At 43.8% G+C, this 15,000-nt stretch overlaps 2 protein-coding genes across 2 annotated transcripts in view; both read left to right on the forward strand.

Annotated features, from left to right (window-relative positions):
• Positions 1–11,548, forward strand: part of tjp2b (tight junction protein 2b (zona occludens 2)) — a 93,281-nt gene extending 81,733 nt beyond the window's left edge. Inside the window, exons 20-23 of the mRNA XM_029438923.1 lie at positions 1,406–1,513; positions 4,441–4,914; positions 6,848–6,933; positions 8,577–11,548. Of these exons, the coding sequence (XP_029294783.1) occupies positions 1,406–1,513; positions 4,441–4,914; positions 6,848–6,933; positions 8,577–8,721 (813 nt within the window). The 3' untranslated portion in view covers positions 8,722–11,548. The remainder of the gene's footprint in view (positions 1–1,405; positions 1,514–4,440; positions 4,915–6,847; positions 6,934–8,576) is intronic.
• A 1,101-nt stretch (positions 11,549–12,649) lies between these two features.
• On the forward strand, positions 12,650–14,139 carry LOC115013961 (acidic repeat-containing protein-like). The gene is made up of 2 exons (XM_029440548.1): positions 12,650–12,847; positions 12,882–14,139. Exons 1-2 carry the CDS (start codon positions 12,650–12,652, stop codon positions 14,019–14,021), a joined length of 1,338 nt encoding a protein of 445 aa, XP_029296408.1. The 3' UTR covers positions 14,022–14,139.
• Positions 14,140–15,000: the final 861 nt, after the last annotated feature.

Raw genomic sequence — 15,000 nt, forward strand, 5'->3', positions numbered from 1 at the left:
GTAGTAGTAGTAGTAGTAGTAGTTATAGTAGTATCAGTAGTAGTAGTAGTAGTATCAGTAGTAGTAGTAGTAGTATCAGTAGTAGTAGTAGTAGTATCAGTAGTAGTAGTATCAGTATTAGTAGTAGTAGTATCAGTAGTAGTAGTAGTAGTAGTAGTAGTAGTAGTAGTAGTAGTAGTAGTATCAGTAGTAATAGTAGTATCAGTAGTAGTAGTAGTAGTATCAGTAGTAGTAGTATCAGTAGTAGTAGTAGTAGTATCAGTAGTAGTAGTATCAGTAGTAGTAGTATCAGTAGTAGTAGTAGTAGTAGTAGTAATAGTATCAGTAGTAGTAGTATCAGTAGTAGTAGTAGTAGCAGTAGTAGTAGTATCAGTAGTAGCAGTAGTAGTAGTAGTAGTATCAGTAGTAGTATCACTAGTAGTAGTAGCAGTAGTAGCAGTTTGATCTAAAGCTAAACTGCTGCATGTTTAGTTGTCACCATGGGACAGTAGACAGAGTAAGCCTTCATAACAGAGCATTCAGTTCTTTATAAACCAACAGTCGTATATTTTAAAATCAATTATTCGTCACAGAAGTTCAGTGCAAATACCTGAGAACTGGATCCACTTTGTTGGTCTTAGTGAGGACAGAATCAGCTGCAGCGGTCTGATCCACCTTTAGGAGTCTGTCACTACACCAAGATTTCCGGCTTGGTTTGTGGTTGACAACATTTGGGATTCAAAGTGAGCACTGACCTAAATACAGTGCTTGAGTAAATGCACTCTGTTACTTTCCCCCACTGCTTATCTTGAGCCATCCCTTAGCTAATGTTCAGCAGCTTCTGCTGTCACGGCTGAGATCAGGCTCACTCTTTGTCCCTGTTCAAATTACTCTCTTGTATTTCATCAACAAATGTCATGCATTGATCATTATCTTCATATGTTGTTTCTCTAACTCTTTTTAACTGTGTTAGGGGCTACATGATGATATGTATGTGCTACGCTGTGAGACACCAGCAGCATGCTGCTGCCATCTGCAGTGCTGACAGGAGATTACAGCTGCAGTAGCTTCTGTACAGCTGTGCTATCTACAATGTGTTGCATTTACTTCTATAATAATGTATCCCAAGTTATTCTGTACACAAACTAAAAAAATAAACCAATTTACCAACAAACCTATGTTCACATGATGCCATCTGAGTTACCAGATTAATAGGTACAATTGTAATGTTCTGTACAGACATGATCAGAAACATATGGTGTAGATACACATTTCACAAGGGTCACTTTTAATGTTTATTTCTTAAAGAACTGAAAACATATCAAGGAGCAAAAGTATACAAAGCAACCTCCTCGTGTGTGTGTGTGTGTGTGTGTGTGTGTGTGTGTGTGTGTGTGTGTGTGTGTGTGTGTGTGTGTGTGTGTAGATCTTGCGCAGGTACAGTCCAGACATCAGGAGTCGCATGAGGAAAGTCAGCAGCCGTGAAGTCCTCACCAGGTCCAGCCCTCCACCTGTCTTCTCACCAGACAGCAAGGTGAGGACACGTACAGTAAATCTGTACAGTGAGAATCCTCTCAGATCTGGAAATACTGTTTCTGTGTCCTTAAACAATGTAATCCAACTGTGAATCTGTTTAGGTTTTGGACAGATGGTCACACAAACCAGACATTTGGGCCATTAATTGGAGAATTAATGGATTAATCAGAGGAATACACAACGGATGAGCTGATAATGAAAATAATATTTAGTTGAAGTCCTAGTCATTATCCAGGATAATTCAACACAGTGTTGAAAGGCTTCCATATATTTACAAAACAAAGTCCACAGTGAACCACAAGTGAAATCACTGAGAAAATCAGTTTTCCAAGTATAAAACGCAAACAATATTATTATGAAAAGCAGTGGACATAGTTGTCATTTTCTCTCTGGGGGCTCCTGGAAGATGTCATGACCTTTGCAGCTGCTTAGTTCACTTCCACCTCAGGACGGTCTGCAGCTCAATATGTCAAGGAGCTCCTGTGACACGGAGGAACACATTTAGGGCATTATGACAAATCATCGTACCTTTGCTTTCACACATGGCACCTTGTATGTCACCTGAAATACATAATCCAGATATAGATTAATGTTAGGATAGCTTGTTAAGTATATAATAAATGTCATTAGCATACTGCATTGTCCTAGGAGAGACATTGTCCAGTGTAGAGAATAGTGAACAGAAGGAAGACAGTTCAACACCATCAGCCAGTCTCCTCCATCTATAGAGGATAACTATATCTTCTTCATACAGACCATTCTATTTTGAATCATTCACACAGTGTGTATACTGTGGGTTAAATGAAACAGGTTTTTACAGCAGTGTTGCTCATAGGATCATCATAGGAGCATTTAGCAGTTAAAGAGATTTCTTCCAGAGCTGAAGGAGAGAGAATATTGGACTTACATCCATCAGTGGGACACAAACATGACTCTGTTCCTGCTGGATGTGTAAACAGGCTTTTTGCCAACACATTTGCCATGTCGAATTATAACATAACATGACAGCTATAGATAACACTAACCCTGCCCCCAAGTGGCCAAAATAATCAATGAATGCAGCTTTAGATAATGACTAAAAGAGTAATGTTAAGATATCAAAGTCAATTGGATCACACATACAAAGGAAGGCTTGTTCAGCCTCTGAAGCTGATTATGTATGAGCTCCTCAACTTTTCCATTTCACAAAAAAACAAATGTTTTTTTATTTATTAATCAAAGAGGATATTATTTCTTAGAAGCAAACAGTAAGTGTGACTCTAACCTCCACATGCACCCTGGCAGCTCTTTACCTCCATCGAAAGGAACAAACTGCCCTTCCCTTTGAGGAACGGCCTGATATGGAGAAACCACTCGCACTGCAGTTCAGAGTCCTCCGACATCAGCTCATTGGACCAGATGGGTACCCACAATTCCCCTCTCTTATTGGTACATGGTGGTGGGCTTGTGTATAGCATTGGTGTTTCACCTTTAGCTGTGTTCATGTTTTCATTCCAACAACCCATCACAGCAGCTGATCAATAATTTGTATTTATCTGTATACAAAGTAAACCGTGACAGTTGTGAAGGAGCTGCAGTGTGGTTGGCATGAAAACAGTTTCACCTCAGTTGTGTGACCGACACTTTTTATAGTGCTTTCCTCTTTTGTAGCCAAAGTCTTGAGTCTGATTCTCAGTGTGCTGTGACTTACATTAATAGTTGTTGTACAGTCTAATTGATTAATCCCACATTGTGTCTTTACTGTAGCTTAATACAACCCGGGCTACCACTAAAACAGACCCACTGGTCTCCTAGACATTCGTGGAATATGAAAAGGTGGTAGAATGTTTAGTGAATGGTTTCATCTGCCCGGGGAGAACTAAAAAAAATAAAGGGCATAATTATCTACTGCAAGAACTCAAAGGTAACATAAAATAGTTCCATAATCATGGGTTCTGCTGTGTTTCCACTGTTCTCTGCCCGCTTTGGGGACGAGTTCTTGGAGCTAAATATGGGCTCTGCTCAGGTGGTGATGCTAAATCAACGCTCCAGGAGCTCTCTTTCCACCCTTAAATAATTGGGTGTCTCAGGCCCTGCACTCTTTGAATCCTACCTTATGGATCACTCCTCCCAGGTGATATGGAAAGGATGTCTCAAGCACGCAGCCTGACAACAGGAGTTCGTCAAGGCTCAGTCCTAGGCCCTTTCCTCTTCTCCCTCTACATAAGGGACGCTAGCTGCTCTCATACACGTGTGTGGCTTCTCTCACCACTGCTATGCCAATGACACCCAGCTATTCTTGTCATCCCCCTGACACTGAGGCCTGGCTGACATCTCGTAGCTTATGTCTAGCCACCACCTAAAGCTCAACCTGAACAAGGCTGAGCTTGTGATCCTGTCCAACACCATTGACAACCCTGGTAGTGCCAACTTGGACGGCGAGGAACCTGGGAGTGACACTGGATGACAAACTGTCTTTCTATGTTCAGACTGCTGGAAAATCCGATTTTTTTCTCAAATCCGATCTTTAAGACCGTCTGTCCATCAGATTGGACTTGTGTGTCCAGACATCATCAACCTATTCCAGATCATTTTAGGAGATCCTGAGGTGTCACTGGGATAACTGGAATAAATATTCCCTTCAGCATTTACTGTCATGAAAATCAAGGAACACATTTTGGATGCAAATCCCAATTAAGCCTGACAACTCTCCATAAGCAGATTTCAGCCCTCAGTGGGAGTACCTGTTGTGAGCCGGAGACAGTATTAAAATCTTAGGCACTCATATTGGTTGGGTGATTATAGTCTCAGTATGGAGCGCACTAGCTGCATTCTGGAGTTTCTGCTTAGTCTGTGTTATATGGTTTAGTTAGTTATAAAAGTCAGTGTTACCACCACACACTGTAAGTATGTCTTCTGGCTCTAATGCTTTCCCTCCTTGGTCAGGTGAAACTGCCTCTGAGGGACGATGCGGTCCTCGTATCAGGCTCAACCAACCCACACCATCACCACCGTCAACATCACCCTCCACCCCCCAGCTCCAGCCGAAGCTACGATTCTCCCTCCAGCAGCAGTCCCGCCAGCAGCAACAATGACCCTCCACCACTCATCTCCCGTTCAGCTGCCTCCTCCGGCCCGCTGCCCCTGCCTCCGACTCACCGCTTCAACTCCTGCAGCAAACTGTGGCCCCAGGGTGCGCGCCAACCCCCAAGCACAGCAGAGGCTACAGTCCACTCACCCATGGCTCTGCCCAGTGCACCCGTGGCAGCCTGTAGGCAGCAGGAGGAGGCAGCGAAGGACAGCCCTGTGGAGGATCCGTCCCTAAGGTCCTTCCTGGGGAAGATCAAGGCCTTCGAGAAGATGGATCACTTCGCCCGAGCCCACAGGATGTTGGAACTGCAGGAGGCTCATAATGCCAGGGTGGGCATAGCTCAGTGTTCCTATTGGTCAGCTGTAGTATCATGAGGTGAAGTCAGGGACCTATATCGGTCTGCCTCGTTTTTAATGTCGCAATCACAATAGATGGCAGTAATTACAAGGTGCGTAAGAACAACAAGAGCATATACCAGTTATTGTTATTACAGTTATTGTTGCTCATACAAGTACAGAACACTACATGCAAAAGGAGAGGGTGAAGTGAAATATAAATCGGATTAGTACGGTGAATATTATCACGATAGTTGTTTCTTTGAGTCCCAGTGGCTTGATGGAAATTGCTCACCAATTGGAGAGCAAATTGCAGAGCAATCAAGTGAGAGGAGAGTGTTCTCCACGATGTGCAGAGAGAAAGGCAGACATGTATGACATGACATCTGGAGCCTACTGTTATACAATTATACCTTTAATAAGGTGTGGAACACTATTAAAGATGTGATCAATACAGAACTCCACTACAGAGCTCCCAAAGTCCCTAAAGAGGATATCATTGATACAAGATATTAGATCTATAGTCTTCCGACCCAACCGATGCTGAGTCAAGTGACATGTCTGAGACTTCACATAGATCCCTGTGGAGACACTCGAGCCTTTATGGAGCGTTTTCACTTACAGAAGTGGATTTTTATAATTGTACATAAGCAGAGTTTTGCACAAATGATTTGCTCAGTTTCTCATTTTATAAAGATCCTTTTCACTTTCTAACAAGGTGTTTTTATGTAATGATGAATATATTTGTCTTATTATTATTATTGTATTTCAGTTTGACTAAGACACTTTTCTTGTTTTAAAAACATTTTCAGTTATCAGTTATCGCAAAATGTTCTCAATAATAACATAATAAATAAATGGTTATATAGCACCTTTCAAAACAAAGTTACAAAGTCCTTTACAGCAAAAACAAAAGTAAAACCAGATTAAATAATTTAAATAATTACAGAAGATAGAAGTGAGTTTTGAGATTTATAATAGCTCCTAGTTTTCAGGCCTCTTTTTAACATTAATTGATAAGTCACTTAAACTAGACGAGAGATTGTTAATGCTGTTAATAGTTTTCATAATCATTTCTGATTTCATGTCCTTTAGCTGCAGGACATTCTTGGAAATCCATCAGGATTAATAAAAGAAAAGAAACTTGTTGGTCATGATTAAAAGGTTTTGTTAAAACAAGAATATTTGAGCAGATTATATTTATTTACTTATTTTGTCATGGGGCAGCAATAGCCTGTGGTAATGTAGAACATCCGGGTGTGTCATGTTATGTGTAATGTTGAACGACATGACTGCTGGGAATGGTAATGAGATGTATAAAATGTTCACTGTGAATGGTGCAAAGTGTGTATAAAATAATGCCTGCAGTGGCAGAACAGCGTGTTATGACTTGTGCCGAAGCAGAGAAGTGTTCAGCACAAAGATTAAAAATACCTCATTGCATTGTTTCAATTTCTTAAACCATTTGATTTAGAATTGTACTGGATTGTGTAGTATAGAAGTACATTACATTTACCAAAGAAAAACAACTGGAGACATCTCATCTTTATGAACTCTGTATCTCGTAATTATAACTGGACCTCTCGTCATGAAGAGATCTGCAGCACATGATTGTGGTTATGAGAAAAAAACAAGTCTTTCTTTAGTAATCATGGGATATAAATCTCAGAGATGGAGAGATTATGAGATACAGTTCTTTTAATTATAATTTTTCTTTTTTTTTCTGTGAATGCAATATATTTCAGTAGCACAGGATCTTCCTCACAAGCCATCAGTGAAACACAGTGTGGCATATAGATATACTCTCTTTCTTATGGTGAACTGCATTATTGTAATTCTTGCAGTAAAGTTTTTTTGTAACCAGAAACTGCACGTTAGTTTGTATACCAGTCATAACAGACTTTAATCAACTAATCTGTGTTTCCAGTTGGAAATTGCTCAGAAGCACCCAGACATCTATGCTGTTCCTCTGAAGACAGCCAAGCTGGATCACAGTCGCCCTCAGCCTATCGGGTAGGCTCACTACTGCCATACGACTGTTTCCGAGCTCCGCTGTGAGTGTTTGTCAGCATGTTTGTGTCTCCGCTCTGTGTGCTAACCTCCCACTTTACAAGATATCACTGATAGTGTAGCCAGAGAGACGTGTACTGTTAGGACATCTCCTCAGAGAGAATAACACCAATCGACTGACGAGAAGTAATAGATTACTGACACAACCATCTGATTCATGCTGCAGCTCTTCCTCTCACAGCTCACTAGCTGCTCCTCACTCTTCCATCACTACCTGCGCTATTAAAAACTGTGTTTGGTGGACGCTAATTGTTTTTGTTTTTTTACAACAACAGCACACAGTAAGGCTGATATCAGTGAGATGACATTACAAAGTGTAACACTGGATCACATGCTGCAAATCCCCTGTGTGTGAAGGCAATTTGAATGCAGCATGGCCGACTACCACTAACAATAATAACTACTTTAAACAGATAGTAACTGAATGTAAATACATTAAATAAATATTGCTGCAAAAATAGAGCACATAAATAGTATCAATCTTAAGGATTATAACCTGCATGCAAGTTTATGCTACAGATGAAGCAGATCTAAAGTACTGGCATGTGTTCAGTATATGTGCTGTGTATTGTGAAATGTACGGCAGAATACATTTGTAGCACAGTGTACTGTAGAGTACATAAAAGAGGATATGGGTTGGAGTACTACACAAACCTGTGAAAACACTTCTGTATAAAGTCTTTGTCTCCTGAAGAGCTTTGTCAGGTCTGAGGAATGAGTGATGTCATCAGGGGCATCTCAGTTTAAACATTTCTAACAGGACGCCTGCATGACACGCTGGAGAGGTGGAGTTTGAAAGGTGTGGTTGTTTAGCAGACGGGGAAGGTCTTATCAAAACTGATTGCATAATGGTAAATACATTTTATCCAACATGTTTCTTGAGCCGTTGAACTTTTCCTTATAATTGTGACTGTTCTCAGATCTCAGAAATGACCTTGGTGAGTACACTGTTATCATAACTGATACAAATAACAACATAATGATTTAATAATTCTCTAAAAGGACAATTCCAGTTTGAACATTATGTGACACATAGTAGGGAAAGCCCCCTCTCTCTAATGTGTCAAGTGTCTGTGGCCTTTGTGTTGGGCCTTCAGGAAACAAGGTGTCTGGCCCCGCACTTAAAGAAGTCTTTTCTTTGGTAAACCAAATTGATATGCAATAGTAATAAGTTATTTACACATATGTAAGGCCTTCACTAAAGCAGTTGAAAAAGATCCTATCCTGTGTTGAAGTAATGACAGACAGTAAAAGAAAATGTTGCATCAGCTAAAGGAAGGGAGACACTTGCATTCAGGAGCTGACCTCCATGTTAACCCAGACTAGATCCAGATAGTTCACATTAAACCAAAAGTGTCAACCTCATGGGTGCTAGATGAAGAGTCAGGGATCAGTGAAGTTATTAGGATACATCATCTGGGAACCATGAACCTTTTCATTGCCATTCATCCAATCATTTTTGAGTGATGGATCAACTTTGCCAAATTGACAATCATTAAATACATAATGTTACCAAGGCAGTGAAGCACAAGTTGAAGTGGAAGTGTTGCAGGACTCAACACAGCTTGTATTTTCTGTCCTTCTAGCTCCAGCTCCCGTCCTGAACCCCAGATACATACGTCCTTCAAGGAGGGACGTCCCTTCTACACCCCCGACGTAAAGGCGGAGGAGGAGGCAGCGCCAGAATACTACACCGCCAACTCCTTCCAGTACCAGGACACCCAACTGTAGGGTCAGCACACAGCTGTGCCAGCCCTCAGCGTCCAGGACACACATGTACACATGCACTACATATATGCAGTCTATTTACACACATGCCATTCCATCATGCCCTGCACAAGTAAGCTGCTGACTCTGAACTGACTCTCGCTTCTTTGATATTAAGAGAAAAGAAACGTTTTGTGTTTTGTTTCATGGAAGTTCAAGCAATCCGTTGTGGATAGGAACACTGTCTTCACTTTACTTTTTATGTTGATTTGATCGTTTCTTTCTTACGTACCACTATCAATGGTCAGAACTGATCAGGAACCAGTTGTTTTCTTGCCTATGCAACTCCTCAGTTTGTGCACAGCAACTGAAACTTATTGCCACGAGTTTTGCCCTCACAAAAACCTCAACACACCCACAATGCGCTTTATCACGTCTACCCTCTTCTTTTTAAGCTCCTATTATTGCCAGCTACGATCAATAAATCTTACCTATATATTATGATATACAGTACAACATATATGTATATATATATATATATATATTCACAGTATATATATGTATTTAAAGTCAAGTGTTTATACTGTGTCTTTGCATTCCTTCGTATATGACAATGCCTGTGTATACATACAGTATATATCTATATAGTCTATCTAGTAACACTGGAATTTGTTACAATTTTTTGAAGTGCCTTTTACTTTCTTAGTCCCATGAGGTTCGGGTTGTCTCTCCTCCGCCCCTCAGCCACCCAGCCGTACTAAAACCTCTGCTGCTGTCAAGCTTAAAGGGGAACCAGGGAACCAGTGACACCAAAATCTCAATGCTGTCCCCATACACCATACACTGTACTGTCTGCTGTCACCTCCAGTGGCAAAGCACACTCACAGAAATACAGTACACTCCCTGCAGCCAGTCCTATCTGCCATGTGTCAGAGAGAGCAAACACTGTCTGATCTCTGGAATCCAATCGCAAACAATATCAGGCCAGCACCAGTTGAGATCATTAGAGTTGCTCAAACTTGTAATCTGTAAAAGGCCCGGTCACTCCAGCATTAAAACAGAAATCTAAAAAATTTACAAATCAAATCTGCAAAATCAGTGGAGGAGAAATAAATCTGCACAATTATTTTGCATCAAGTTCAATGTTGGTCATTAACCAGTAATGAATTGTGTGGCCAAAACAAAAGAAGCTGTCAAAGCTTATTAGCTGGGCTGCGCTTTTATACAACCTCCTCTGTCAGAGTGAGGATTTGATATAGGCCGATTTATGAGGTAAAAATCGGTACAAAAATATGTCACAGAATATTTCGTTTTGTTGCAGCACCACAGTTAGCCACTTGGGCAAATTGGCAGCTCTCTAATACTTCCATGAGTTAGCTCGCCAGCTACAGTAGTTTGGTAAATAGCTACTGCATTAGCAAGCTGCTAGCAACACAAATTCTACTCGGACATGCATTGAATTGTGCTGAGCCACTTTCTGCTGTGACTGGGCCTTAACATGTATGTGTTCTGATTGTGTTTGGTGCTCAGCATTCATTGCTGTGCTGTTTTTGTACCTCCCAGACAAAATAGATTTGCCAGTGTTATCTGTGTGGCCATTAGCGTGATGTCTTCTGCCTTGGAATGTTCTGTTGGTTCAGCCATGGTGGTAATCACTGCCTATGCTAACAACCCTGTTAAATGATAAGGTTGGTGACATTCTATATTTTTCTTATTGACAACAAATCCCAAACCAACAATGAATGTATCTACTAACAAGTGTATCCAACACCGGATACTGTATATGTTATTCCTCTGTGCCATAGAGCTACATTGTAGTCCAACAACTATCAGAGAGTAGACTAGAGGACCAAATGTGGATTAATCCGCTGCTGGAAATACTGTAGTCCCAAAGAAATGCACTATTTCCTCTTGTTTGAGTAATGTTTGTAAAAACTACAGTATTCAGCTGTTATAGGAAATTATACAACCTTTTATTTATAAATTAAACTATATATTTGTGAGCCTTTTAAAAATATATATTTATGTCTTCAGTAGGAACCAGAAAGTATTGAGAGATGGACTAGGGCAGTGTTGATGTGGGTCTTTATGTGACAAGAAGAAGAATGTGGAATAACACCAGCCTTATTTGTCAAAGCTGAGTCTCGTGTGAGCTACCATGAAGCCTGAACAAGAGGTGTGGCTGTCCAGGCCTCCTCAGCTCGGCTGCAGCCTTGTTTGAAGGACTCCTTTGTGGGCTCTGTCCTTCCAACGTGGGGAAGGCTCTGAATTGAGACACATCTTCTTTTATTATTCCAAACAAACCGCATACATTAAACTTCCTGTATGCCAGCAGACATTTCCCTACACAAGCCTACCAGAAAAGGAGAACAGCAAAAACAAGATCTTTAATAAGCTGGCTGTATCATTTCAGTCGTTCCCAGAGTGCAGCCAAACAAATTTACAAATGTATGCACCCAGAAGGAGTGCAGCTCTGGAGCCTCAGCAGGCTGTGTGTTCTGCCCTGGTCTTGTGTCCTGGTGGAGTCAGTTGAATTTGGTCTGGGCTCCACCATCAGTGTGAATGAATGGTGTCCCACATGTTTCAAATATGTTTGATTGTATATCTCAGTTCACTCTTTACCTCCACACATGAGCTACAAAGTGCTCACCCTCAGAATCCAAGTGCTAATGAGTGACGTCCCTCACAAGGGACTGGCATTGAACTCATGGAGTATACTGTAATGTGTCATGGCAGAGGGTTATATTACAAATGAGACGGAGAGAATGAGAAGAATGATTGGACTGTGTCTGCTGAGTTTTTCCATGTTTTCACCTTAAAACACCAAATAAAACAAAAAGTCTTAACCACGTGTGTAGTGTATGTGCTGTGATCATTGTCACAAGGAGGGATTAAGTGAAGCCTCATATTAGCTTCAGGTGGATTTAAGAATATAGGACTGTGGATTATGTCTCCATCTCTTACAGTGTAGTCAATCTAGGCATTGCTTCACTGTCAGGATGGAGAGAAGTGATTAATGTGATCATCTTGTATGTAAATTATTTACTACTTACTCTTCTGTTTCTTCTCCTTACTCATTGTGGCTGAACCCAACAGTCCTGCTTCCTGGCTTTGTGGCCTGGATCAGATTCACCTGGTTTGGGGGTCAAAATGCAGCGTTTACTAGATAAAAGCTGGAAACAGTCGGAGGTAATACAAGTGCAAGCCTTCGTATTCTTAACACTTGGATTCCAAATGAAAACTGTGTGTAGGAGCACACGCTGTTTGCACTGGCTGCGCTCTCACCTTCATTAACCAAATGTAACATTTCAGAGGGAACCAAAGAGCTGGATGTTCTTGGACAATGCAGATCAGCAGGCGAACAACCTGGTGGCTGGACAGATGGAGGGAGTCGCTCTGAAGCACAGCCAGGAGGACAGCCAGGATGACAGCCAGGATGACAGCCAAGAGGACAGCCAAGAGGACAGCCAGGAGGACAGCCAAGAGGACAGCCAGGATGACAGCCAAGAGGACAGCCAAGAGGACAGCCAGGAGGACAGCCAGGAGGACAGCCAGGAGGACAGCCAAGAGGACAGCCAAGAGGACAGCCAGGAGGACAGCCAGGAGGACAGCCAAGAGGACAGCCAAGAGGACAGCCAAGAGGACAGCCAGGAGGACAGCCAGGAGGACAGCCAAGAGGACAGCCAGGATGACAGCCAGGATGACAGCCAGGATGACAGCCAAGAGGACAGCCAAGAGGACAGCCAAGAGGACAGCCAGGAGGACAGCCAAGAGGACAGCCAGGATGACAGCCAAGAGGACAGCCAAGAGGACAGCCAGGAGGACAGCCAGGAGGACAGCCAGGAGGACAGCCAAGAGGACAGCCAGGATGACAGCCAAGAGGACAGCCAAGAGGACAGCCAAGAGGACAGCCAGGAGGACAGCCAGGAGGACAGCCAGGAGGACAGCCAGGATGACAGCCAAGAGGACGGCCAAGAGGACGGCCAAGAGGACGGCCAGGAGGACGGCCAAGAGGACGGCCAAGAGGACGGCCAGGAGGACAGCCAGGAGGACAGCCAGGATGACAGCCAGGATGACGGCCAAGAGGACGGCCAAGAGGACGGCCAAGAGGACGGCCAGGAGGACGGCCAAGAGGACAGCCAGGAGGACAGTAACCAAGAGGACAGTAACCAAGAGGCCAAGAGGACAGCCAAGAAGACAGCCAAGAAGACAGCCAAGAAGACAACCAGGAGGACAGCCAAGAGGACAGCCAAGAGGACAGCCAAGAGGACAGCCAGGAGGACAGCCAGGATGACAGCCAGGATGACAGCCAAGAGGACAGCCAAGAGGACGGCCAAGAGGACGGCCAGGAGGACGGCCAAGAGGACAGCCAGGAGGACAGTAACCAAGAGGACAGTAACCAAGAGGACAGCCAAGAGGACAGCCAGGAGGACAGCCAAGAGGACAGCCAGGATGACAGCCAAGAGGACAGCCAAGAGGACAGCCAGGAGGACAGCCAGGAGGACAGCCAGGAGGACAGCCAAGAGGACAGCCAGGATGACAGCCAAGAGGACAGCCAAGAGGACAGCCAAGAGGACAGCCAGGAGGACAGCCAGGAGGACAGCCAGGAGGACAGCCAGGATGACAGCCAGGATGACGGCCAAGAGGACGGCCAAGAGGACGGCCAAGAGGACGGCCAGGAGGACGGCCAAGAGGACAGCCAGGAGGACAGCCAAGAGGACAGCCAGGAGGACAGCCAGGATGACAGCCAGGATGACGGCCAAGAGGACGGCCAAGAGGACGGCCAAGAGGACGGCCAAGAGGACGGCCAGGAGGACGGCCAAGAGGACAGCCAGGAGGACAGTAACCAAGAGGACAGTAACCAAGAGGCCAAGAGGACAGCCAAGAAGACAGCCAAGAAGACAGCCAAGAAGACAGCCAAGAGGACAGCCAAGAGGACAGCCAAGAGGACAGCCAAGAGGACAGCCAGGAGGACAGCCAGGATGACAGCCAGGATGACAGCCAAGAGGACAGCCAAGAGGACAGCCAAGAGGACGGCCAAGAGGACGGCCAGGAGGACGGCCAAGAGGACAGCCAGGAGGACAGTAACCAAGAGGACAGTAACCAAGAGGACAGCCAAGAAGACAGCCAGGAGGACAGCCAAGAGGACAGCCAAGAGGACAGCCAAGAGGACAGCCAGGAGGACAGCCAAGAGGACAGCCAGGAGGACAGCCAGGAGGACAGCCAAGAGGACAGCCAGGAGGACAGCCAGGAGGACGGCCAGGAGGACGGCCAGGAGGACGGTCAGGAGGACGGCCAAGAAGACGGCCAGGAAGACGGCCTAGAGGACAGCCAGGAGGACAGCCAAGAAGACAGCCAAGAGGACAGTAACCAAGAGGCCAAGAGGACAGCCAAGAAGACAGCCAAGAAGACAACCAGGAGGATGGCCAAGAGGACAGCCAAGAGGACAGCCAGGAGGACGGCCAAAGGGATGGCCAAGAGGACGGCCAAGAGGACGGCCAAGAGGACAGTAACCAAGAAGACAGCCAAGAGGACAGTAACCAAGAAGACAGCCAAGAGGACAGTAACCAAGAGGACAGCCAAGAGGACAGCCAAGAGGACAGTAACTTACTTACAGTGTTAAGTGTATTCTCCTTAGGACAGAACTCTAAAGAAACCAGAGGTTAATCATGTTTTATAATATACAATCATTTATTACCAGAACGGATCGTTACATATTTACAGTTTATACGGGCTTCTTGTTGGCCATCTCACTGCTGCCACTTTAAAGCAAGCGTACCAGAGACAGCTTTCTTCCAGTTTAGCACTATGCTAACCTGAATGGGGATAAAATAATCATTTTCCCAGCCGGTACAGTAGCAGCAGAGTAAACGACGGAGTAGCTAGCATGTGTTGTTGCTGTTCGTCTAGTGTTTTTGTATGTAAAAGAAAAAAGGTACAGAAAAATAACTATAGAAATCTCAAAAATGTACATTTTATTTTATTTTTTAAAGAACATTTTCGAGATTGTATTGTTTAATTAATAGGGACAATAGACAGTAATTGTCCAGCTAGAGTTACATATCTTCAGCAGTCCCTGGGTAGGAAAGGATCATTTACAAACATTGTCATACTTTGTGGTTAATGGGCACATGATTGGTTATAGCATTGTGTGCCAGTGAGTGCAGCTCTAATGGAGAGTTGTGCTAACCCTATGCTGCTCTGGTTCCTCCGGTTTGCTTAATGTTATCTGAGCTTAGTGAAGCAAACTGTCAGTATGGAGGAAAGCAAGATTGTGTGTCATTCTGTACATTAAGCTGGAGT

The sequence above is a fragment of the Cottoperca gobio genome, chromosome 9, assembly GCF_900634415.1.
Source record: "Cottoperca gobio chromosome 9, fCotGob3.1, whole genome shotgun sequence".
Classification (NCBI taxonomy): Eukaryota; Metazoa; Chordata; class Actinopteri; order Perciformes; family Bovichtidae; genus Cottoperca; species Cottoperca gobio.